We start from the raw sequence: 23904 nt of genomic DNA on the forward strand, positions 1-23904 counted from the left end.
ACGGGTGTTCTCAGATTTTGTTTTAGGAAACTCCCTCTGGCTCTAATGGGTTGAAAGGAAGACAGAGCAGCTTGCTCATCAAGGCAAGGATGCCCCTTAGAAGCAGTAAGTGATGGGAGTGTCAGAGAAAGAGCGGCACCTGGAAAGAGAGAGCAGGAAATGGACTAGAGCTTGCTGACCGTGTGGGATGTGCAGGGAGCAAGTGCCCCAGGTCCCTCAGCTGACGGATGGTGATGCTGTGTACTAATAGGAACTACAGAGGGAAGATGCCTGGGTTGGGGGGATGTCACCGATTTAGTGATGACGTATGATCAAGGGGCCAGGCAACATAGCAGCGTCAAGAGCAAGTTCTAGGCTGAAGAGCCTGACTGGCAGCACTGTCACCTAGGTGACCACAGCAACTTGAAGTTACTCACGTTCTGAAACAAAAAAGGAGCAGGGGGAAAAGAATGGACTCACACGGAATATGATAGGGTGGTGAGAGCAGTGGGTGTGGGTGACACCAAACTTTTAGTCAAGTCGCTCAGTTGCGTCCAACTCTTTGCAACCCCATGGACCGTAGCTTACCAGGCTCCTATGTCCATGGGATTTTCCAGGCAAGAGTACTTGAGTGGGTTGCCATTTCCTTCTCCAGGGGATCTTCCCAACCCAGGGATCGAACCCGGGTCTCCTGCATTGCAGGCAGACGCTTTACCAGAGTCTGAGCCACCAAGGAAAGAATGGACTCACACACAATATGATAGGGTGGTGAGAGCAGTGGGTGTGGAAGACACCGAACATTAGCAAGCCACAAAGCAATGAGTAGGCGGGGAGAAAAGTACCCGAGTGGTGTGCTATGGCCCAGGAAATAAAGCGTGTTAAGCAGGGTCCGATGAGCAGGGTCTGTGAGACAGTGAGAAAATGTATCCTGGGTTTGACACCAGCACGGTCATGAGTGTTTTACCACACACAGAGGTAACAGGTTCATCAAGCTGGCCCGGGTGATTAATCAATGACATCAGTACTAGCACAGTATAGCTCTTAGTGTTTACTGTTAAACTGCAGCATACAGAGTCCCTCAACCCCCTGTTCCTGGAAAGCATGCTTCCAGCTGGGGGCGGGGTGGGGTGGGGTGGGGTGGGGATGCACCACAGTATAAAATATATACCAGACAAGAAAAAATATACACAGCAGCAGTAGGCAAATGCTCACTTTAATCATAAGTCTGAATTACTTATTTTCACATTAGCATATTTCATAAACCAAGAACTAGGTATTATATACATTTTTAATGGTTAAAATTCAGAGAATTTTTATTAAAAAGTGATCAGGAGCTAGTTGAAATTTTCACTGTAAATAAAAAACGTCTATTACTATTTTATTCACAGTGAACCAGTATCTAAGCTTCCTGAAGAGCTATGCTAATACAACAGGGATGACAACCTTGACAGCCACCTCCTAAAACATGGGCTTCACGTACAGTGATGACTTTAAGAAACAGCTCTTCTTCTTTCTATTTACAACAAAAAGAATAATTTTTTTTTTCTTTTGCAGAGCACTTATTTTATCATGAAATGTAGACAGTTAGAGACAGACGGATGCAATGGTAAAGTGCATATCAAAACTTTTCCACTTTTATCAAAGGTTTTGACAATGAAGGTTTCATGAAATGTCACGAAATTTTATCTGCTATAAGATAACCATCTAGTAATACTTCTAGGTAGGAGACATACACTATAGTACAGCAACTGTTTTAATGTGGAAAATAATTCTGAATTCTTATTATAAAAACATTTGGCTAAAGTATGAAACATCGTGGCAATAAAGCTGACAGTGTAGTTGTCAGTGTAGAAACATCCCTGGGAGAAGTGGGAATCTTCCTCTTTCAAGATAAACTCTGCACGCGACGTTCAGGTAACATCAACTCGACAAAGGCAGGAAGCAGCATCCTGTTACTGGCAATAAGCAGCAAGTAACGTGGACCTCCTCCGTGTCACACTGACAGCAAGGTGATGACAGTGACCGCTTATATCCACTGAGGGAGGAGAATATGCTCTTCAGAAAGAAAGGACATTCCAAGAGAATTCACATCAACAAAACTCTTGCTGAAGTCTCAGGCAGCTTTGCAGAGAATAGTCACAAAACAGGTAGAGGTAACTTATATGACATTGAAGGATTCCTTTATATTACAATTCCCTCCTCAAATATAAACCCACTTATACAAATGAGAGCTTCTTAATCAAATATCTTCCTGTGGCTACACACAGCTACTGGTGGAGCTTGGATGCAGAGGTTTAACCCGTGCTAAGCGGGACAGGCCGAGGCGGAGGCTCTGACTTGGAGATTTCACGGCCACTCCTGCCAGGGGGCTACGGCTGCTGCTTCCGGACATGGCTGCAAGAAAACATGTCACCTGATGCTGAGCATGTCAGACATCTCTTCACAAAGATCAGTCTATGAAACAGGAGAGGCCAGCAGAAGTAAGTAAAGTTGCTCAGTCGTGTCCAGCTCTTTACGACCCCATGGACTGTAGCCTACTAGGCTCCTCCCATGGGACTTTCCAGGAAAGAGTACTGGAGTGCATTGCCATTTCTTTCTCCTGCTATGTAGGTTCTATCAAGTTCGAGCAAGAGAGTGGGAAGTACTAGAGAGCAGAAAGTGTGTCGGATAGCAAACATCCCCAGAGGCCAATGTAATGACACCACAACTTTAAACGTGAAAGCTAAATAGGAAAGTTGGGAGCAAAGAACATTGATTGTAAAGGCTAAAAAAAAAATGTAATTATAATTTCTAAAGTAGTAGCAAATCTAATACATTTAAAAAAATTCTGTAACTTTTACAAATACTTCTTAAAGAGTCTATTTTTCAAACAGTAAATAACTTTGATAAGTACCATTTTTCTTTATTTACACATTTCATTATGCTACCACACTAATGGAGTGATTATTTCCATAGAGTATTAAATTTCAGAATTTATCCACATATATGTTTGTAGTTGATACGGAGTATAACCATAAAAAGTACAACTGTGTATAATTTTTTCACACAAAGGTTTTATACACATTTCCATGAGTCTAGTCATCTGATTTATCATTCTTAATTGCATGTGTGCATCATATATTGATAAAATTCCTACAACAAACTTTTGGGTTGTTTCTAATTTTTCACCACTTTTCTATAAATGGTTATAAAAAAACTGACAACTTATTACTTTTTCTTCTTTTGAATTCTTTGTAAGAATAAATTCCCAAAAGTAGCTCTGAAATCAAAAGACAAGTTTATTTTTATGGTTCCTGTTAAGCTATCCTATAAAAGGATTACAAATTTATAATAATTACACCTGCTACCCCACAACCCAGATGCACTGGTTGACAGTTTTATTATTTTCTAGCTTGAGAGGTATAAAATTGTATGTATTTTATCATTTTATGTTTCCTTAATTACCACTGAGATTGCCGCTCTTTTCATATTTGTTTCTGGTGGTATTTCTTGGGGGCAACGGTACGTTTATGTCCTTGGCTCATTTTCCCACTGGAGCCTCACTGGTCTTCTCAAGTTTGTGTTAAGACAGGAGACCAGTTGGCCATCTGAGAGTCAAATCCTGCTCCCAGATATATTGATTGGTCGACTTTTAAGTTCATTTTTACGAACTAGTAGATTTCCCACTGAAATGTGGATTCCTGGCTTCTCTTGAAAAGCTCAAGACATGGAAATACACGGCCCATCGTCCCGCGTGTGAACAGGCAAGGGGAGCAGGGCAGCGCGGCCTCCTTACAGAGGGCACGACGCCTGCTCACTCAAGCCTGCTGCTGGCCCCGGGCCCTCGCGGCCAGCACCCGACCCGCCCCGCCTTCCACACAATGAGTCTGCAAGCACTCTGTGTTTTATGACGACGACTCCTCAGCCATCACTCCGTTATCTCTTATCTTTTGGCTTATGCTGCCTTCAAACTTCTGTAACTCATTATATCAATTCTTTAAAATTTCTTTTGTTGAGGAATCACTATTCTCAGAAGAAATAGACTTAAGAAGTACCCTTGAACTGAAACAGCATCATTATTTCAGTAAATAATCTTTCTCCTTTCGTTCTCAAAAAACTTTTTAACTCCTCCCTAAAATCTTAGAATTTTGAAACCAAAATTTTAAAGATTATACAGTGCTTGCCACTGTGATGATGATGATGATGATGATGTGATAACCCATTTCAGATGATGAAATGAGGCCACAGAGAAATGAAGCAACCACGGAGTCTGAGGCCCACATCCATCTGTGAATAGTCAGTCATCCTTAGGGGAGTGACCACTGTGGACCAGCCAAAGGACAACATGGAGAAGGAGGATTGGAAACCCCAGGAGACTTGGAATGACTCAGCAAAGGAGAAGACACATGAAGAAAGCCATCCCAGAGGGAGGAAGCTGGACAGAAGTGCACACACAGGGTGCTGAAGGAACAAAGAACGCATCTGTTCCACTGCAGAGGACTCCTGAGCCGGATGAGGGGAAGTGGAGAGGGGCTGGCAGGAAGTCACCACCAGTCTGGGTGTGAAATGAGCAGGGCCTGGACTAGGGTTTTAGGAATGTCAAGAAGCACGAAGGATCATGAGACTGGGCTGGGGAGCAAAAGAAAACAAAGAGAAGCCGAGCATGTAACCGTTGAAGGTCGAGTTTGCTAAATGCTGGTCCAGAGGTTTCTGCCACACTGCAGAGGTCAGCAGGTCTTGAGCAAAGAGATTTGTCGACAAACATTCATTCATATGTATCAGGAATCTTAAATGCTGGTACTCTCTCACTGTAATTCTGCTACTAGGAATTTATCCTAGGAAAGAGTCAGGGATGTGCTCAGATTTCTAAAATAAGGGTGTCTGTGCTAATTGCAACCTTATTTATCACCATGAAGAAATAATAAACAACTTGGATGCTCAAATATAAGGGAATAACAAGTGATGAATAAATGCAGCAATTAAAATCCTTAGTTTTGAAGACTGTGTAATAATATGAGGAAGTGCTCATTCGTAACATTTACAAGAAAAAAATAACTACCTGTGGCAATTTTCCAAGTCCCACCCCTTGAGCAGTAAATACACACACGATACATACCTGGTGGGACCCACTTAGGCCTCTTGCTTTCTGCTGCAGGACTGCGCATCTGTGAAGGCGTCCTACTGGCCTCTGAAGAGACAGAACCCTTTCTTGGTGAGGACCGAGATTCTGACTTGACGGCAGCTGGAGTGCAGTCTACTGAAGGCACTTGTTTGAAAATACACATAAAACAGGGGTCACAGAGAAAGAATGACGTCTAGCATGCATGTGTGAAAATTATACAGTTCCATCAGCTTATAAAAATTAAGAAGCAGAATCGTAAATCCAGAAAACTCTCATTAATCAACATTTACAGAGGGCCTAGGAATAGCCATCCTTTCTGAGCACTTCTATGCTAGGAAGTATTGTAAGTATATCCTTTAACACTACCTTTAACCCTGAAGGCAGCTCCGATACAGAAATGACTCTCCCCACTGTCAGTTAAGGAAACAGAGAGATTAGACAGTCGGCCTGTAGTCTGAGAGCTAGTAAGCGTCTGAGCCGGAAGTGGAAACCACGTCTGAGTCCAGAGTCCACACTTGTTACTCACACAAGTGTCCAGTCACAATGCGTCATGAGATACTGAATGTACCAGGCTCCCGGGTCTCAGAGTATCCTATTCCCAGGGAATGTATGGTCCCCTCACTAGACTCTGGTAGAAACGGCAGAAAAGTAAAGAGATATGTACACTGCAGTGTGGTAAGAGAGATGACAGAACCTAGAGGTGGGCCTGGGGGAACTTACAAGCCGCGTGGATCTGTACGTTTAGAAGCATCTCACCAAGAGCGGTGTAAAGGCAGAGCACCTAGGTGGCTCCGTGGTGGCCCAGGTGAGAGGGGATCAGGAATGAATCAGGAATGAATGAAGCGGGAGAAAGTGGGGAAAACAACAGAGTGGAGAGCTTTCAGTCATTAGAAAGGAGGAGGGTGCTGGAGACACGGGAATAATCAGGACTCGCAAATTCCCGTCATGGACACACTGTCTGAGAAGGAACACAGAATGGGAGTGGGTTTGGGTTTGTTTTTGATGGAGGGAGAAGTAGGATACAAAGTCTCTTTCAGATAACGCTTGCTTCGAGACACCTCAGCAGCATCTGAGTGCCCGTGGACGTGAACACCTTCACCATATACTCCTCCTCCTATTACCGTCTGCACTCCCGTGGTCAGCACTGCCCCTCAGGCTTCGCTGCCATGATGGGGATGTCCAGTATTTCGTGCTGTCCAATACGTTGGTAGCCACAAGCCACAGTCAGGTGGGCACTTAGAATGTGGCAGCAAAGCCTAGAAACTGACTTTCAAACTGCACCTAATTTTAATTATCTTAAATGTGATAGAACTACTTTGGCTAGTGGCTACTGTATTGGATACCTCAGCTCTTACAATTTTCTCTGCCAAGGGGAAAATTACAGGACTCTATCAGTACTTAGTTCTCATTTCTCAGTAGTACTCGGCACCAGTACTCAGCACTGATCTGTTCAAGGGGAGGTGAGACAAAGGCCATCCTTAGCAATGGGGTCTGAACAATAGTTTCAAATACTATACATGTGTTAAACAACTAAGACGTAAAAACTCTATCAGTAAGAAAAACAAATCAGGTTTAAGGAAGTTATACTTTACAGTAATCTATTAATGTATTATGAACTCACAAACATCCCAACTTCTTTCACACAAGAAACAACTATTCCACGTTCAGGTCGTCACTAGTTTCAGAAGCTGTCTTGTAAAACTGATTTCTTCTAACTAAATCCATTCTAAAGAAACCAAAGGGCCCTAAACACAGGCAGAAAGTCTCCCCTCCAAGACCGGTCATGTGGGACAGTAGCAAATAAGATGCGCTACCTCCCCGTTCAATCGCTTGGCGAAAATGTGTCTAATGGACGGATCCAGGCTCTGCATGGAGAAAGCTGGAGGCTAGTTCCAGCCATTGCTTAGACGTGAAAATCCAACCCGTGGTCTGACCTCTGAGAGCCTCAGTTTTGTGGCTGTGAGATGCAGGGGACGGGAGCTGCTCAGGGCCCCCTCGGCCTTCTGCCTGCCCCACTGCAGCCTGCCGTCCTCCCCGGGCTGTGACGAGAAAGGAACACCCCACAGGTTAGGGAGACTAGGGCAGAGTGGAGAAGCACTCTGAGGAAAGCAGGCCCGTGTCCGGCGTGAAGGACGTGTGAGGGACTGGCTTACCCCCAGCTCCACGCTTGGGTTTAGGCTTCTCCTTCTTTTCGGCTGGAGGTTTCGCCTTTACTTCTTTCCGTTTGGTTTCTTTAACTTTACTTTTTCTCACGGTGAAGCTTTCATCATCTTCACTCCCACTAAAATCAGAGTCATCCCCAGAGTCTTCACCTGAAACAGATCACACCCCTGCTCACCTCTGCTGGAAGACGCGGGGCTTCCGGGGCCCCAGCGTCACCTTCCGCACACACATCCCTGTCCCCCCAGTGTCATGCCGTCCGTCTCCAGGGGCCGAACAAGGCACGGTGCCTGGGTGTGCATCCGGGCCCCTCACTTACGTGTCCTTGACCTCAGACAGGCCCCTGACATCACTGTGCCTCAGTTTCCCATGGATAAGATGGGGAGGACCCTACTGCCTCCACCACGGGGCTCTTGTGCAGACTGAGTTAATACAGGTAATAAACACACTTCCTAGGTTGCTCTGCTCTGCCTATGGTGTCACTCGTGTCTGAGAGCAGAGAACGTGTGGCTGCCCGGCTCCCGGTGGGGTCAGCGGATGCCTGGCTTGAATCCCCGTCGTAAAGATGCTCATCAACCTGTCGCTGATGGCCTCTGCCTAAATCAACTATGTCATTATGATCTCAAACTGTGATGTCCTTATCTGTCATTCTTCCCACACTAACACAATTTTAAAAACAGATGATCAACCCACGTATTCACATAACAGTTACCGGGTTATACAGAATTTACTATATAAGGCCAGCAGATTGCATGAAGGCTGCTATCAATATAAACAGCACCTGGCAAAATCAAGTAATTATTTCTGGAGTCCCAAGAGGATCTGGATTTGGGAAGGCAGGTGGTGGAGAAGCTTCTCTAGAATTTCAGAACAGAGTCCAGGAGGCACCGCTTCCTGTAAGCTCAACAGCCATGGCATATTACGTATTCTCTTTTGGCTTGAAGGGACAGACTATAGGACAGGCCAGGACTCTATGTACATAAAGCAGCGACAGGACACCCAGAACCCAAGCATCAGCATCTCCTCCTGGGGACTCTCAAAACCCAGACACTGGGTTATGGATTTGGGAGAGCTTTATATGTCCTTAGGAGAAGCCTTGATTCTCTCCTTTTCACTTTTCTTTCCCTACTGAAGGTCACAAAAGGCGCTTTGTCTCATCTAGGGTGAGCCGATGCAGGGGAAGATTCTGAAATGCCACTTAAAGAAGGGGCCCTGCTCCAGATAACGCGGGCTGTCTGGGATGATTCCAGTAGCACATTCAACTATAATAAACCATCGGCTGCGGGGACAGGATAGGGAGCCATTCTCAGCTCAGGGCAGAGGAAAGTACACTGGCTGTACCGCCCCTTGAAGAACACCGAGCAAGACAGGGAACACGGGTGTCCCTGCATGGCAGGATCCAAAGGGGATTCCGGACCCACAGGACAGCGTGGACTTGCGCTCTCTTGGGGTGGGGGACTCAGAAGGAGTCAGGAGGCTGGGAGGAGGGAGGCTGTGCGTGAAGCATCCACAGCACAGGCTGGATGGTGGTCACCACCTCCCCCCGACAAGCTGCCCCCCGGGAGGCCAAAAGGATTGTTCTTGGGGCTGGACCACGTGGCGTTTGGTGGAAAGTACAGCCACACGGGGAGTTTGGGGGGACTGTAACAATGCAGCGAGAAAAACCAAACCAGCTCTCAAAGAACTGGAAAAGAGACGGTCTTTTTGGTCCACAAGCGAGGCAAGAAGACAAAGGATACTTCTGGGAATCTATGAATTCTTAAGTATCTACTAGTACATAAACCATCAACACTTGACACCTCAGATCTTGGTTTTCTGTCTGTGTCCCCGCCCTCAAAGGTAAGCTCTAGTGTCAAGAACACAGCATCCAAAATAGAAACCCAATATGTGCTGAATAAATGTGGACGAACAACCCCAATATACATACCTACAAACACATATATGAACCACATCTCCTTTATCCCCTCATCTACTGACGGGCCCTTAGGTTGCTTCCATGTCATGGCTATTGTAAATAACGCTGCAGTGTACGCAGCGGGCGTATATCTTTTCTCATCACTGTTCCTGTTTTCTTCAGATAAATACCTAGGAGTGGAACTGCTGGATTGTAAGGCAGTTCCATTTTTACTTCTTTGAGAAATCTTTAATGTCATTGAGCTCTTGTGTATGTACTTGCCTGTTCTGTGGTCTGTGGTCTAAGCCTTTCCATCAGTCAGAAGTGCTATTTCAGCCTTAAATGCTACTCATTTTTCAAGGCACAGCTTAAAGTTCACCTCTGGATAAAGCTTTTCCTCCAAAGGCATAGCTGAATTTAACTGTCCTGTGTTCCTCAAATTTGCACACCCAATGCTCAGCAGTGTTCTGCATATAGTAGGAGTCTCTGGGAACTTCTGACTGACTCCCCATAGGGTGGAGCTTGAGTGAGGACATAACCTACCAGTTGCAAAGTCTGGCTCAGAGTCGTCAGCTTCATCGTCATCACTGTTTTCCAAGAGAATCTTCCTCTGCTGGACCATGGCTTGGGAAGCTGCCTTCCTTCTCTGTGGAGTGTCCTGAGAATCATCCTCCTCAGTGATTTTATCTAGATCTTCAGGACATTTTAAAAAAGAAAGGACATTTTAAAAAAGAAAAAAAATGAAAGTTTTTGTGCCAGGTAACATCTAAAGAGTGGCTTCCCAGGTGGTTCAGTGGTAAAGAATCCATGTGCCAATGCAGGAGACCTGGGTTTGATCCCTGGGTCAGGAAGATCCCCTGGAGAAGGGAATAGCTAACCACTCCAGTATTCTTGCCTAGAGAATCCCAGAGACGGAGAAGTCTGGTGGGGTATAGTCCACAGGGTTGCAGCGTCAGACACATCTGAGCGACTAAACAACATCATCATCTAACGAACTGCAAAGGAGACTTCCATTACACCTGCTTTTCTAAAAAATCTGCCCAGCTGCGTCCTTCCTGTGCTTCCAGTAACAGATCACAGAGCCCAGTCTGGTCAATATAGTACATCAGTCTCCTGGCAGCAGTCTGAGTTAAGCATAAGTCCAAAACCCAAATTGAGAGTCTTTCCCCAAAAGTTTTCAAGCTGAACTGGGAAGATGCAGCCCCTTTCTTCAGGGTTCAACTGCTGTCAACTAGAAGTCAGAGGCAGTCATGACCCTACACCAGGGAAGGAACCAGGTCTGCATTGACAGACTGAATACAGAAAGAAACGAAGAGGTAAAGAGAACCTTCACAAATGTGAAGACCTTGGTTCTAGTTTTAGTTCAAGAATTTAAGTAAGAATTAGAAAAATGATGATGGAAAAAATAAATATTATTAGTATAAAAAACTTACCTAAATAGTCACTGGCTACACTGCAGTTGGAGACATGAGGAGACTTACTCGTTGCTTCTGTTTCCCTCTTGCCATGTTTGTCAAAGCCTGAATATCAGGAAGAAGGAACATGCAGATGCACCCTAATCAACCAGGGACTAGAAGCCGGAAGAGAAGCGCTAAAATCTGATAGCATTTAGATACAGACACATGAACCAAACTCAAACTAGCACACTGATTTGACTTGGCAAAACTACTCTAAGATTAGGACTTTCGGCTCTGAAATCATGCAAACTTTAATGGGACCTAAGTTCAAATTCAGGCTCTTAAATTAGCTACATACCAGGGGGAGGCTGCTTATCCTTTACAAGACTTAATTTCCTCATCCATAGTGAGACATAGAAACAGGGTGGGGATTAAATGAGGCTCCTGTGGGGAATTAGATGCTGGCTGAATGTGGAAACTACTTATTGTGGTGCCCAGCACATAGGAAACACTTCATAAATGTTAACTATCATCCCTGTGTAGGCAGATCTGTGCTTTTACTAACGTAAATACTCTTCAATCATTATTGTAACTTTAAAACGATCTAGAGTATTGATCCTAATGCTATGGAATACATGACTCTCAGAGAAGGAAATCCTGTTACACATGTCACAATCTTTTATAGGAAAGAGATTTTCATTTTCTCAATTTTAGGTGTAAGACAATTCTCTTAAGTTTCTTTGATAAAGGCCCCTCTAATCAAAACTATCTCACTGATTGTCAAACAGCAGGCACTATTGACCTAAACATCTTTACCCTTTAAAAAAGGGAATGTGTTTAAAACAACCTCCAACAAAAAAGGAGTTAGGCCAAAGTAGTTTAATCCAGAAAGCATTTTAGCAACATGAATGTTTTTTCCAAGAATAATGATTTCTGCCTCTCCAGGGTATCAATATTGCCATCTGCTTCCTAGCTGTCAGAAAAATCAAAGAAGAAAAATCCACAGAAAAGGACAGCAGTCATAAACCTATTAAGTTTACTGAGCTTGCTCACCAAATTAGTACTTTTACCTTTCTGAATAAATAAAGATTACCACCATTAGATGATGCTTAACTAAGTGCAATTTGGAGACAAAGGAAGTGGGCCATTAGGATGTAGAGGTCAATTTATTTGACCAAGAAATTACATTTTCACTGTGTACGAAGACGAACTTTGGATCCAGGGTCTCAGTCCATGTCCTCAAGTGGACTCTGAGTGTTAGGCAGAGAGAGATTTGTGTGTGGATGAGAGTTATGTGATGGAATAAGCAACTAATCCAGCAGTACCCTCTGCAAACTGCTCATTTTATAGTCCAAAGTATTAAAAGTACATCCTTCCCCCTGTACAAGCTCATCCAAAGAAATGATTACAAAAGGGGTAAGAAGGTTTCAAAGATAATTACAGAAGATAAAGTTATGCTTACCTTGAGACTGCTCCACATCAATGGTGACGGCTGGAACTTCCTTCACCGACAAAGCCAGTGCGACCTCTAGGTCTCTCTGGTAGAGTTTGTCGTCCAAAGCCAGCCTAAAACACACATAAATACTAATGAGCTTTTAAACTATCAGTCTCAACTAAACAGCAAACCTTAAGAGAGGTTAGCTGAGAGTTTCCAACTTCAGGAAGATGTTTTTACACAATGATCATTATCATAACGGACTTTAACATTCCACCTCTTGAAATTTAAGTGTCATGTTGGACCCAGCAGAACAAAATAGACAGGGGCAGTGGGTGACGGTGTCTACGTCATTGTGGTGTCTCTTCCTCACCACCAGCCCTGTCCAGGTGCAAAGCACCTGCCCAAGTGAGAGCAGACGTGAGTGAAACATCACTTCTGCTTAGGAATCTTCCTTGACCTCAGCCACACCTCCTTAGGCAGCTATTACAGCTCCTGTATTCAACTGAAATTACTCTCTCTCTCTCTCTCTCTCTCTTTCTCTCTCTCTCTCTCTATATATATATATATATTTTTTTTTTAACATCTTCTCTGCCCAATCTGGATTCTGACAAGTATTTCAGTAAGCACTTACTCTGCGTGAGGCACTGCATGAGACAGGACACTAGAAGTGCCCTCAGAGTCTTCAGTTAATGAGGAGGTAGGAAAGAAAGTCCTGGAATAATTATCCCATGTAAACAGATTATCATGCCTCCTGTTCACGGTGGTCAAGAGTGCTCCATTGTTTAAGAAGGGAATGCAAAAAGACAGACAGAAAAGGTTACATAAAGGAGATGCTGAGATGCACCTTGAAGGATTTAGTATTTTTTAAAATAATAAGTTTTATTGAGATATAAGTCACGCAGTGTAAAATTAAAATGCAGCCTTTGAAGCCTACAATTCAGCAATTTTTAGTATATTCAGAGAGCTGTGAAGCTACCACCACTATTAATTTCAGAACATTTCATCATCCCAGAAAGACACTCCATACCCACTAGCTGTCAGCCCCCATTCTCCCTCCCCAGCATCTGGCAAGCGCTAATCTACGTGCTGTTTCCATGGACTTGTCTGTTCCAGGTTTTCCATGTTAATATTAATGGAATCACATAAAATGTGGCCTTTTGTGCTTGGCTTCTTTGGCTCACCATGATGTCCTCAAGGTTCGTCCACGTTGTGGCATGTATCAGAACTTCATTTATTTTCATTGCTGAATAAGGTTCCACTGTGTGGGTATACTGCATTTTATTTATCCAGTCATTAATTGACAGGCATTTGGATTACTTACATTTTATTTTTGGCTATTTTGATAAGTGCTCCTATGAATATCCAGGTACAGGTTTTTGTGTGGGCAGAGTTTTATTTCTCTTGGGCATATACCTAGCTGGGTCATATAATAACTACACTTTGGGACACTGCTACTCTGTTTTCCAATGAGGGTGCACCATTTTATATTCCCAGCAGCAATGCATGAGGGTTTCCATTTCTCCACATCCTCCTCAACACTTGCTACTATCTGTCTTTCTGCTTCCAGCCATTCCTGAGGGTGTGACATATGATCTGTATCTCTGATGGCTGCGGATGGTGAGCATCTTTTCTTTTTTATTGACCATTTGTATATATTCCTTAAAGAAATGTCTATTCAAGTCCTTGGCCCATTTCTAAATTGGGTCATGATCCTTTGTAGTGTTGGGTTGTAACAGTTCCCTATGTATTCTAGATGCAAGTCCCTAATGGATCATATGATTTGCAAATCTTTTTTCCCATCCATTGGTTGTTTTTAAACTATATTTTAAAGATAGTACAAGAGGCTCAAAAACAAAGAATCAAAAGTGAAGAGAATGACATGAGGGTAAGTTTCTCTCTGTTAAGCAAGTTTCCTCATACTACTGGAGCAGTGAAGCATCACACATGCCATGTTCCACTTGTCAGAATCCCTCCTCAGCCTCCTCTCCACACTGCAAGTCTGGGGCCTCTCAGGGATTCCTCCCCTCCATCTCCCCCACTGCCTCCAAGTACTACCTAATGGAACTCCAAGATTAGTTTGAAACTGCAGGTCCTTCTCACTGCTGGACAAAACTCAGTAAGATAAAGTGAGAATATTTTTTATCTGTAGAGAAATACACTGTTTCACTTTTTTTGTTTTTTTTTTTCCTGGTTTTCCTGAGCTACCTACAATTAACATCCAGCACAGTGTAAGTTTCAGGTGTGCGGCACAATGATGCGGCTCATATACATCATCAAATGATGACAAGTTTAGGGAACATCCATCATCTCATTGAGAAATGTGGCTTTGAATTTTATAAACTGTCCTGGCAGACATAACTTTAAACAAGGTAGCCTTTTAAGACCTGAGGAGTTCAGAGCCAGGTGTAAGGTCTCTTTGTAAGGGCAAGATATACCTTGTAAACTTGGTGATTATGACTTAAATGGTTACTTCCTTATGCATTCATGAACCTAAAGCAGTTCAGAAAGCCAGAGGGGATTAGTGGTACATTCCTGTTCTCCTACGTGAATTAAATAAGACCTGTGATTCTGCTCAAGTTCTAATTTAGACCAAGAGTTTGAATTTATCTCTTTTAGATTAACATATCTAATGTCATATATTCACTGTATGTCTTACCTCTCACCTTTTTTTAGGGGGTTTCTCTTGTAGTGGGATGTCTTTTTCCTGGAGATTCTTCAGCTTAGGTTCTGGTTTTTCTAGTTTCAACTCCTTTTGTGCTATTCTGGATTTCTTATTTGACGGTGCAGTTGCAGGAACAAAATCATCTATTTATGCAAGAGTTAAAAATAAAATAACATATGAAATTGCTTTTCCTAAGGAAAAAATAAGGTAAACTTACTTTCTTGGTAGTTGAGAGTCATTACTATGTGTGTTCAAGTTTTAAAGATAAGCAAATTGTTTGTTTTCCATAATCTAAAAAATACAGTTGGTGTACTGTCTTTATTCTCACTCAAGTTTTTCACTTCGTTTTAGTGACTTTTTTAAAAAAAGAAAAAATCCATCTGTCAAAAACTAACTCCCTGAAAAACTATAAGGGCCACTAAGCTAGCATATGTAAGTGGCAAAGAAAAAAACAATTAGTTAAAAACCTCTAAAACCATTAGAAAAATCAATAAAATTCCCTGTATAATTTTATCATATCAAGAAGTGGAAGAAAATGATTTTTATGGAAACTTCATAATGCAGCCAAATACTTTCTTTCAAAGACCCGTTCAGTACAGTTCAGTCACTCAGTCGTGTCTGACTCTTTGCAACCCCGTGGACTGCAGTACACCAGGCTTCCCCGTCCATCACCAGGCTCCCAGAGCTTGCTCAAACTCATGTCCATCAAGTTGGTGATGCCATCCAAACATCTCATCCTCATTACCTTTCCTAAAACAACAACCAAGCTAAGTAAAGTAAGAAGCATCAGAACCTGGAGGAAAAGAAAGTAGCTCCTACTTAGGACTTTACAGTAGCAGCCTTTACAGTGGTATCATCACCTTAAGAGCCCTCCTACGATCCCACCACAGTAACTTTATTTTTGGCAAAGGGATGTTGCTTTCCAGTCCATTCTGTTTTCATGGGTTTTTCTGTTCTGCCATCCTCAGAACTGAGGTGGTTCTTCTGTTGACACTCAACATAAAACCGCTGCTCTAACTTTCAAACGCATACATGACATGTATGCATACCTTTGAGGTACTCACAGTCTGATTCCTGGACCTTCCCATTTATCAACAAGTGTTTTATGCTTCTCCACATATAAATACAATAATCTGTGACTTTTCCCCCACCTCCTCACCAGTTTCCAGAATACAACCAGCAGTTTATACCTATTTTGCAACAGACTGATGACAAGAGTAAAAAGCTAGAAAGTCATGTTCTATACTCTTCTCTCCCAAGTCTTAGACACATCTAAGACTGGGCTCCAGGCAAAAACATATTCCTTCAAACCAAGGGATTACTTAACATTTGACTCCCAGAAAACTCCAGAAGTCTAAGAAAGAAACACAAAACTTACTTTGAAGTATAATGTAACCTAACACCATGTTTCTCAAAGTTTTTGACCAAAGTTCTCTTAATAGCAAAGACAAGTACATATGTAACACAATAGGGTAAAGCTTAAGCCTGAACTTCCTTCAGGAGCTTGCTTTACTCTATCATTAATAGGGATTTTACATTATATTCTGCAACACATCTGCATCTCTGAAAGATAGGGGGAACCTGGATCTAGAGTAGTTTAGACCTGAAAAATCATTTCTCCTGGCCCTGTGTGGTTATGATTTATGCCAATAATTTTTGTCAGTGTAGCGATCAGCATAATTATCCTAAATGCTAAGAAAATTATTTCCCCAGACCTTCCTCATATACAACTGGTACAACCATGTCTTAGCCATACACATACACACCCCACATACACATTATATCCTATAAACTAAGGAAATAAATTATCAAATCTTTAATGAAGAAATAAGATGCTCTACTTACCATCACTATCAGAATCCTCAAACTGGGAGTAATTGACTGGCTTCTTATGCCTGTGACCAAGACAGAAATTTTATTTATACAAATGTCAATTTCTCACCTCCATTTTTTAAGGCCATTAATACACTTGAGTAAATAAAAATGTTTGGATTCCCTTAAGCACATATAAATTAAAAATATGATATGATTTGCATTTTATGCAAAGATATAACATTGTTATACTTGATAAGGAAAAAAGTTAATTCAAATAAAGTAGGAATAATCAATATAATTAACACAAAGTTTATACACTGTTTAATTGCCATTAAATGGGCATTTAGAAGTTCTTGTTGTACGTATTCTTTTGTTTTATATGTGAATTCTGATGTATTAAATTACCAACTTCCTGATACTGAAAGTCATTTTCTTTTATCTCTTCCAATGTTAATTCATGCTCACTATGCTGCTGCTGCTGCTAAATTGCTTCAGTCATATCCGACTCTGTGTGACCCCATAGACAGCAGCCCACCAGGCTCCTCCGTCCCTGGGATTCTCCAGGCAAGAATGCTGGAGTGGGTTGCCATTGCCTTTTCCAATGCATGCATGCATGCTAAGTCACTTCAGTCGTGTCCAACTCTGTGTGATCCTATGGATAGCAGCCCACCAGGCTCCGCCGTCCACAGGATTCTCCAGACAAGAATACTGGAGTGGGTTGCCATTTCCTTCTCCATGGCTCACCATGCAATAGACATTTAAAACATGGTGAGTCTGAGAAACAACCTCAGAGACATGGAAAACAAACTTCGGATTACCAAACGGGAAAGGTGGTGGGAGGGATAAATTAGGAGTTCGGGATTAGCACATACAAATATTATATACAAAACAGATAGACAAAAATTTATACAACACAGGGAACTATATTCAATATCTTGTAATAAACCATAATGGAAAAGAATACATACGTGTATGTGTGTGTATACAGATATGTTTTATTAAAATATATATATAAACTGAATCACTTTGCTGTACACCAGAGACACAAGCTTATAGATAACCTCACTTCAAAAAAGTTTTTAATGAAAATTAAAATAAGGCTTTCCTTCCTCTCACTCTCTCACACTGCCATGTTTATTTTCAGCCCCTTAGAATGCAATCTCCAGCACCTAAATATATGGATATATACCTAGTAAATACATACTTTCAGCGCAGAAGTAAGTATATTCGAAACCCTACTAAATGAATGGCTGACCCTAGGTCTCCATGGTGCTCGACTGAGGTAAAGTAGAGGAAGAATTTCCAACAGCACTTGGTGGAAAACACAGTGGATCTGGCGCCAGCTGGCTTAGATTTGCTTGTTACCCAGCAACTTACTAGCTGTATGATTCAGGCAAACTGACTTTCAGGTCCAGAGGTTTAAACTGATAAAATGAGAAGACCTAAACTTTCTATCTGAAAGAAGTATAGTGACCAACAAATGAATTAACAGGCCATCTGATGCAAAGAACTGACTCATCTGAAAAGACCCTGATGCTGGGAAAGATTGAGGGCAGGAGGAGAAGGGGACGGCAGAGGCTGAGATGGTTGGATGGCATCACCGACTCAATGGACCTGAGTTTGAGTAAACTCTGGAGTTGGTGATGGGCAGGGAGGCCTGGCGTGATGCCGTCCATGGGGTCGCAAAGAGTCGGACACGACTGAGCCACTGAACTGAACTGAGAAGCTCAGTAAAATGCAAAGCGTAATCAGCTTAGTTGAACGGGATGGGTAAAAGAAACGGCAGGAACAGTCAAGGACGCCCAAGAGAAGGAAACGGCTAGGTTGACAGGACCCTTCCTAGGAGCGAGAGCTCTCACTGGAGGCCGGAGTGTTTCCCTGTTCGTCCCACTATCGCCACCCTGGGTCCTCGGGCCCTTCTCTCCATCCCGTGCAGGAAACGCGGCCTACAGCGTCTTCCTGACCTTCCTCCCCACACTCGCCGGATTCCATGGGCTACTCACCTCGCAGGCCGCACCATGGTCCCCTCCGAGGCTGGAAACCTGCAGCTCTCAGGCTCTAGCAGGCAGCCGCCGCGGCAGTTCCAATTCCCGCCCAAAATCAAACCCTGAGCGTTCCGCCTGTCCTGCGGCTCGCCAATCCTCGCCAGCCATTCCGGCTGCCGCGCATGCGTTCTGAGAAGAGCGCGTTAGTTCACGCCCTCCCCAAGCACCGCCCTTCCGCATCCGGTCTGCCAGAGCTAAGATTGTGTTTCGCCGCTTCAGTTTCGTAACGAGAGTTGTCTCTGCGCGGTCTCCAAAATGCACAATATTAGTATAAATACACCTTCCGACACGTTTTAAATGATTAAAAGTAGGCAGGATGGAACAAGGGAACATTTATACCGAGGAATTTTCCACGAACTGCCAGGAAAGAGGAAAATACTTGGAAGAATCTGCCGTAGCGGATCTTCCGACTGTAAAAGCAAGGCAGCAGTCAGCTGATGGGCCGAGGGCCAAGGCCGGTGGTCACGACCCGTACTGCGGACAGCTGGGAACTCGGAACTAGAGGAGGTGAGCTCGTGACCGGAGCAAGGAAGCTCCCTCGGGCCGATCGGGGGCCTGGTCCCCTCACTCGGCTGGGACTTCTCGGCCCGACAGTCTGCCCTCCCTTCCCTGACTCACTCAAGCCGCCGAACCTCCATTCTATTGGCTGAATGAGTTCGGTCCAGCTCTCCTTTTCCCATCCCATTGTTGTATGGAAATCTTCCTTGATTTCATCGCTCGGGAGGGTCCAGGTGGCTCTGTGGTAATCCGGGTGGCTTTTAATCCCTGGATGGGAAGGATCCCCTGGAGGAGGAAATGGCAACCCACTCCAGTATTCTTGCCTGGAGAATCCCATGGACAGAGGAGCTGGCCGGTTACCTTCCCTGGGCTTGCAAAGAGTGGAGCACGGCTGAGCACACCCAGGCATGCAGGCAGTAATAACAAACCGGGGAGAAATAACTAAAGTATCAATTTTTGAGACACAATTCTAAAGAGCTAATCAACTGAAACCAGAGCTATTGGTTTTGGTTTTCCTAGAATATTGACTGTAAACAAAATGAGACCATGAGCCCATATTCAATTAATTTTCAGTTCCCAGCAAAATGTTCCTTTACTGCCTCTGTCTGCATCATGTGTACTTAGCAGCCTTTGATTTTTTTAAAAACTGATATGTTCTTATATAAAAGCTTCTTTCATTATTATTTTTACCAGCTTCCATTTACTGGTCATGTTTTGTTTACCAGATGCTTCGTATTTATTATTTGATTAAGCATGAAGACAGTCCTACAAGTTAAAAGTTTCCTGGGGCATGTCTAACCTGAGACATGGCCAAGGAAAGAAGAACAGTAAGCGTGCTCTGGGCAAAGGAAAAACATTCAGGAAGGTTGGAAGTCGAAAGAGAGGTTTGGTATTGAAAGACGTTCAGTATGGCTGAAAGTAAAGTTTGTCAGTTTGTGTGTTGGAGAGGAGGGGGGTTCAGCTCCCCAAAGAAGAGTCTGGAGGTATAAGCAGGGGCGAAAAATTGTTAAGGAATTTGTACTGTATCCTAACAGCAATGGAATATCAGAAGGATTTTAAGCAGATAATCAGCATGACCAGATATGCACTTGAAAAAGATTACTCTGACTTCAGTGTAGAGAATGGTGTGAAAGCTGATTTGATTGGGGAATGCTTAGGAATCGGACTCCTGTTTGGGGGCTAATAAGGAAATCTTCAATTGATGTATTCTTTCTGACTAGATTTCTTCTTTCCCAGCAGTTGTCCACTTTGCTTTGTGGTCTGTCCTGTATATTTTCTCCCCATATAGAAATCTTTCCGGCACCATCTCCCTTCCCTCCACCCCTCAATCAGATCTTAGGTCCACAGTCTCTAAGGTCTTCAAGATGCCCCGATCCCTGATCTGTTTCTTTGACTTTGTATTCACCGACTATTTCATGAACTGTATCTGGCTACCGTGCATCTCTTCCAAAGAGTCCTCTCTGTTCTTCTCCACATGATCCTTACTGATTTGTTAGAACTCCACTTAGGAATCTTGGCTTCCCAGGTGGTTCAGTGCTAAAGAATCCATCTGCAGTTCGATCAAGTTCGATCCCTGGGTCAGGAAGATCCCTTGCAGAAGGGATTGGCAACCCACTTTAATATTCTTGCTGGGAAAACCCCAGGGACAGAGGAGCGTGGTGGGCTGTAGTCCATGGGGTTTCAGAGTCAGACATGACTAAGCGACTGAGCACAGTGCCTAGGAATGCTAAGTGGGCAGTTTTTTTCATATATGATGTTGAAAAGAGACTTTTCATTAAAAAAGAAGCACTTTATTTTCATCATGAAAACATCCCTACTTTAATGAAGGGATAAAAGTAGGGGAAAGTAATTAGCTGAGTGTCACACAAGTAAAATCTCTGAGTGGGGATCCATCTTAGAAGTGGCTTTTTGTGACTCCATGGACTGTAGCACGGAGAAGGCGATGGCACCCCACTTCAGTACTCTTGCCTGGAAAATCCCATGGATGGAGGAGCCTGGTAGGCTGCGGTCCATGGGGTCCCTACGAGTTGGACATGACTGAGTGACTTCACTTTCACTTTTCACTTTCATGCACTGGAGAAGGAAATGGCAACCCACTCCAGTGTTCTTGCCTGGAGTATCCCAGGGACAGGAGCCTGGTGGACTGCCGTCTATGGGGTCGCACCAAGTCGGACACGACTGACATGACTTAGCAGCAGCAGCAGCAGGACTGTAGCCCACCAGGCTCCTCTATCCATGGGATTCTCCAGGCAAGAATATTGGTGTGGATTGCTGTTTCTTTCTCCAGGGGATCTTCCTGACCCAGGGATTGAACCCGGGTCTCCTGCATTGCAGGCAGATTCTTTACCATCTGAGCTATAGGGAAGTCCAGAAGTGGCTTAGCAATAATGAAACATTGTAATTTTTTGGACTTATAACCGGCTCAATTTTTTGTTGTTAGTTTTCTAGAATTCTGCTAAAGATGAAGAAAAACAGAGAAAGATTCTGCAACCGAGAGAGGGAATTTGTGTATAAATTCAAAGTTGGAAGTCAGTGCTTTGAACTGAGGGTACCCCTCAAATTTCCTGTTCAAGAGAATGCCAGTCATTTACACGGACGTCTGATGCTGCTGCACAACTTACCATGCTTTATAGAAAAAGGTGAGGACTGATTTTTGGAAAATATCACTTTTTTATTTTCCTTTGGTCTCTGTCATCAGAAGTTTCAGGGTAGCATAAACCTGAGAAGCACTGGAGACAACCACAAAATGTGAAGCTTTCAAGAGTAAAAAGGTTCCCCAGATCTTTCTTTTATGGGATTTTTTTTTCTGTATCTCTTGTAGTTGTTTATTAGGCATTTTAGTATAAAAATTAAATTTAATTACATATGATGAAAAATGACCGAGTCTGAATTTAGAACTCCTAACCTCTTCATGTAGCTAGATGGATTCATAAGGCATGTTGGCTATCATTGGTTATGTGCTCACTGTTTTGCCCTTTTAACAATCTGGTCCTCAGTTTCTGAGATGTCATGGAAGAGAAAGGGATACCTATCTTTCAATAATCTTTGCTCATCTAAATTAGTTCCATAGAGTCATCTGTATTATGCCATTTTAAAAGGTCTACATTCTGTCTACAGAGAAGGGAAAATGTTTTAATTGAGAATATGTTGGATCATAGAAGGTCAGAGATTCAAGGGAACGTGGAAACTTTTTAGCATAACCTCATCGTACAAATAAGGAAACTGGTACCTAGAAAGGTTAAATAGTTTGCCCAAGGCAGTAGTTCTCAAAAATTGTTACCCAAGCAGCATCACTTGGGAACCTGTTTGAAGTGTGTATTCTTGGGCTCCACTGCATTCCCTTTGAATCAGAAACTCTAGGACTGGGATGCAGCGTCTATTCCAGTGAGCTCCCCAGGGAACTCTGATGCGTCCTAACAACTGAGACCCTCTGGTCCAGAGTTACATACGTTGTGTCAGAACCGAGACCAGAGCACGGGTATCCTGGTTTCTGTCCCACTGCTCTTTGATCCTTTTTTTTTTTTTAAAGCAGCAAGTATGTATTCTCTTGCTACCATTACTGTGGTTCAGGGATCCAAGTGCTGCAACTTAGATGGGTGCCTCTGGCTCAGGATTTCTCATGGGATTCCAGCCAAACTGTCAGTCTGGACTTCAGAGTCTCATCTGAAGGCTCTACTAGCACAAGATCATCTCCAAGGTCACTTGTGAGGCTGTTGTCAGGCCTTATCATGTGGGCCTCTTCATAGGACCACCTCCACACCTACAGCTGGTCTCCCCCAGGGCCAGCAACCTGAGAGAGGGAGGGAGCAAGGAAGTGCCCAAGATGAAAGCCATGGTCTTCTCATATCCTCAAAGCAGTCTTTAAGTAGTGTCTCTGAAGTTGGAATTGTAGATCATCTGAAATAAATCAGTTTTAATATGCTGATCACTCAAGTCCTATTTTAGGTTCGAAGAATGTAACAATATATGGCCTTCCCATGTAGCTTAGTGGGTAAAGAATCTGCCTGCAATGCAGGAAACACAGGAGATGCAGGTTCAATCCCTTTGTCAGGAAGATCCCCTGGAGAAGGGCATGGCAACCCACACCAGTATTCTTGCCTGGAGAATCCCATGGACAGAGGAGCCTGGCGGGCTACAGTCCATGGGGTCACAAAGAGTCAGACACAGCTAAAGCGACTGAGCACACACACACAACAATGTATATCCTTGAAAGTTATATAGGAAACTCATTTAAATATAGGAAGCGTCATGCCCTCTATCTGTAGAAGGTCTTTATGTGCTCTTCTCTACTCAGTTCCAGATGAAGACTTAAGAGATTAATGTTTTTAATTGGTATCAGGGTTATATTACAGAAGAGTTAAGAATTTTGACCATTCAGTAACCTGTGGTTATAAAGAAAAATTAAGTGTGAAATTAGTTGAATGATCCTCTAAGCTGAATTTATCTTAGTTAGACATGCTCTTAAGGGTATAAGCTTGACAGGAGTTTCACACTGAAATGCTTAGCCAGGTAAAATGTTCCCAATTTATGTCTGCCGATGATGGTGTTTGTTATCATTGTTACAGGCTTAAAAGAAGCTCTGAGCCAGTTTATCGAAGAAGAATCCCTCAGAGATTATGACAGGGAGGCTGAAGCCGCCCTGGAAGCTGTGAAGTCAGGTGAAGTCGATCTGCATCATCTGGCAAGCACATGGGCCAAAGCTTATGCCGAGGTACGAAAATAGATGAGATTGTAAATTTCAAGGATATTCTGAACTCTGATGTGTTTTTTTTTTTTCCTTACAGTTTTATTGAGATGTTGGGAATGTAGTTGGCATATGACACTGCGTGGGTTTAAGGTGTACAGCATGATGATTTGACATACATACATCACAGAATGTTTATCACAAGTTTACTGAACATCCATCATCTCATAC

General features: G+C 43.2%; 2 protein-coding genes across 4 annotated transcripts in view; one reads left to right on the top strand and one right to left on the bottom strand.

Moving 5' to 3' along the window:
- Positions 1 to 1163: 1163 nt before the first annotated feature.
- On the bottom strand, positions 1164 to 18605 carry RAD51AP1 (RAD51 associated protein 1). 2 transcript variants are annotated; one of them, XM_065942577.1, is made up of 9 exons: positions 18450 to 18605; positions 16477 to 16526; positions 14633 to 14774; positions 11994 to 12097; positions 10568 to 10654; positions 9678 to 9827; positions 7234 to 7392; positions 5075 to 5224; positions 1164 to 2373 (listed from the first exon to the last, which is right to left on the bottom strand). In XM_065942577.1, exons 1-9 carry the CDS (start codon positions 18464 to 18466, stop codon positions 2237 to 2239), a joined length of 996 nt encoding a protein of 331 aa, XP_065798649.1. In that variant the 5' UTR covers positions 18467 to 18605; the 3' UTR covers positions 1164 to 2236. The 2 variants fall into 2 exon arrangements, with proteins under 2 accessions (XP_065798649.1, XP_065798639.1); XM_065942567.1 differs by lacking the exon at positions 1164 to 2373 and adding an exon at positions 2457 to 2701.
- A 180-nt stretch (positions 18606 to 18785) lies between these two features.
- FERRY3 (FERRY endosomal RAB5 effector complex subunit 3) overlaps positions 18786 to 23904 on the top strand; it is a 37573-nt gene continuing 32454 nt past the window's right edge. The window contains exons 1-3 of one of the 2 annotated variants that reach the window (XM_065942600.1): positions 18786 to 18998; positions 21430 to 21628; positions 23555 to 23700. In XM_065942600.1, coding sequence (XP_065798672.1) covers positions 21451 to 21628; positions 23555 to 23700 — 324 coding nt within the window. In that variant the 5' untranslated portion in view covers positions 18786 to 18998; positions 21430 to 21450. Of the gene's footprint in view, positions 18999 to 19748; positions 19817 to 21429; positions 21629 to 23554; positions 23701 to 23904 lie in introns of those variants that run through there. The other variant, XM_065942590.1, reaches the window with a different exon arrangement.

This window comes from Muntiacus reevesi, chromosome 1, assembly GCF_963930625.1.
Source record: "Muntiacus reevesi chromosome 1, mMunRee1.1, whole genome shotgun sequence".
Taxonomy (NCBI): domain Eukaryota; kingdom Metazoa; phylum Chordata; class Mammalia; order Artiodactyla; family Cervidae; genus Muntiacus; species Muntiacus reevesi.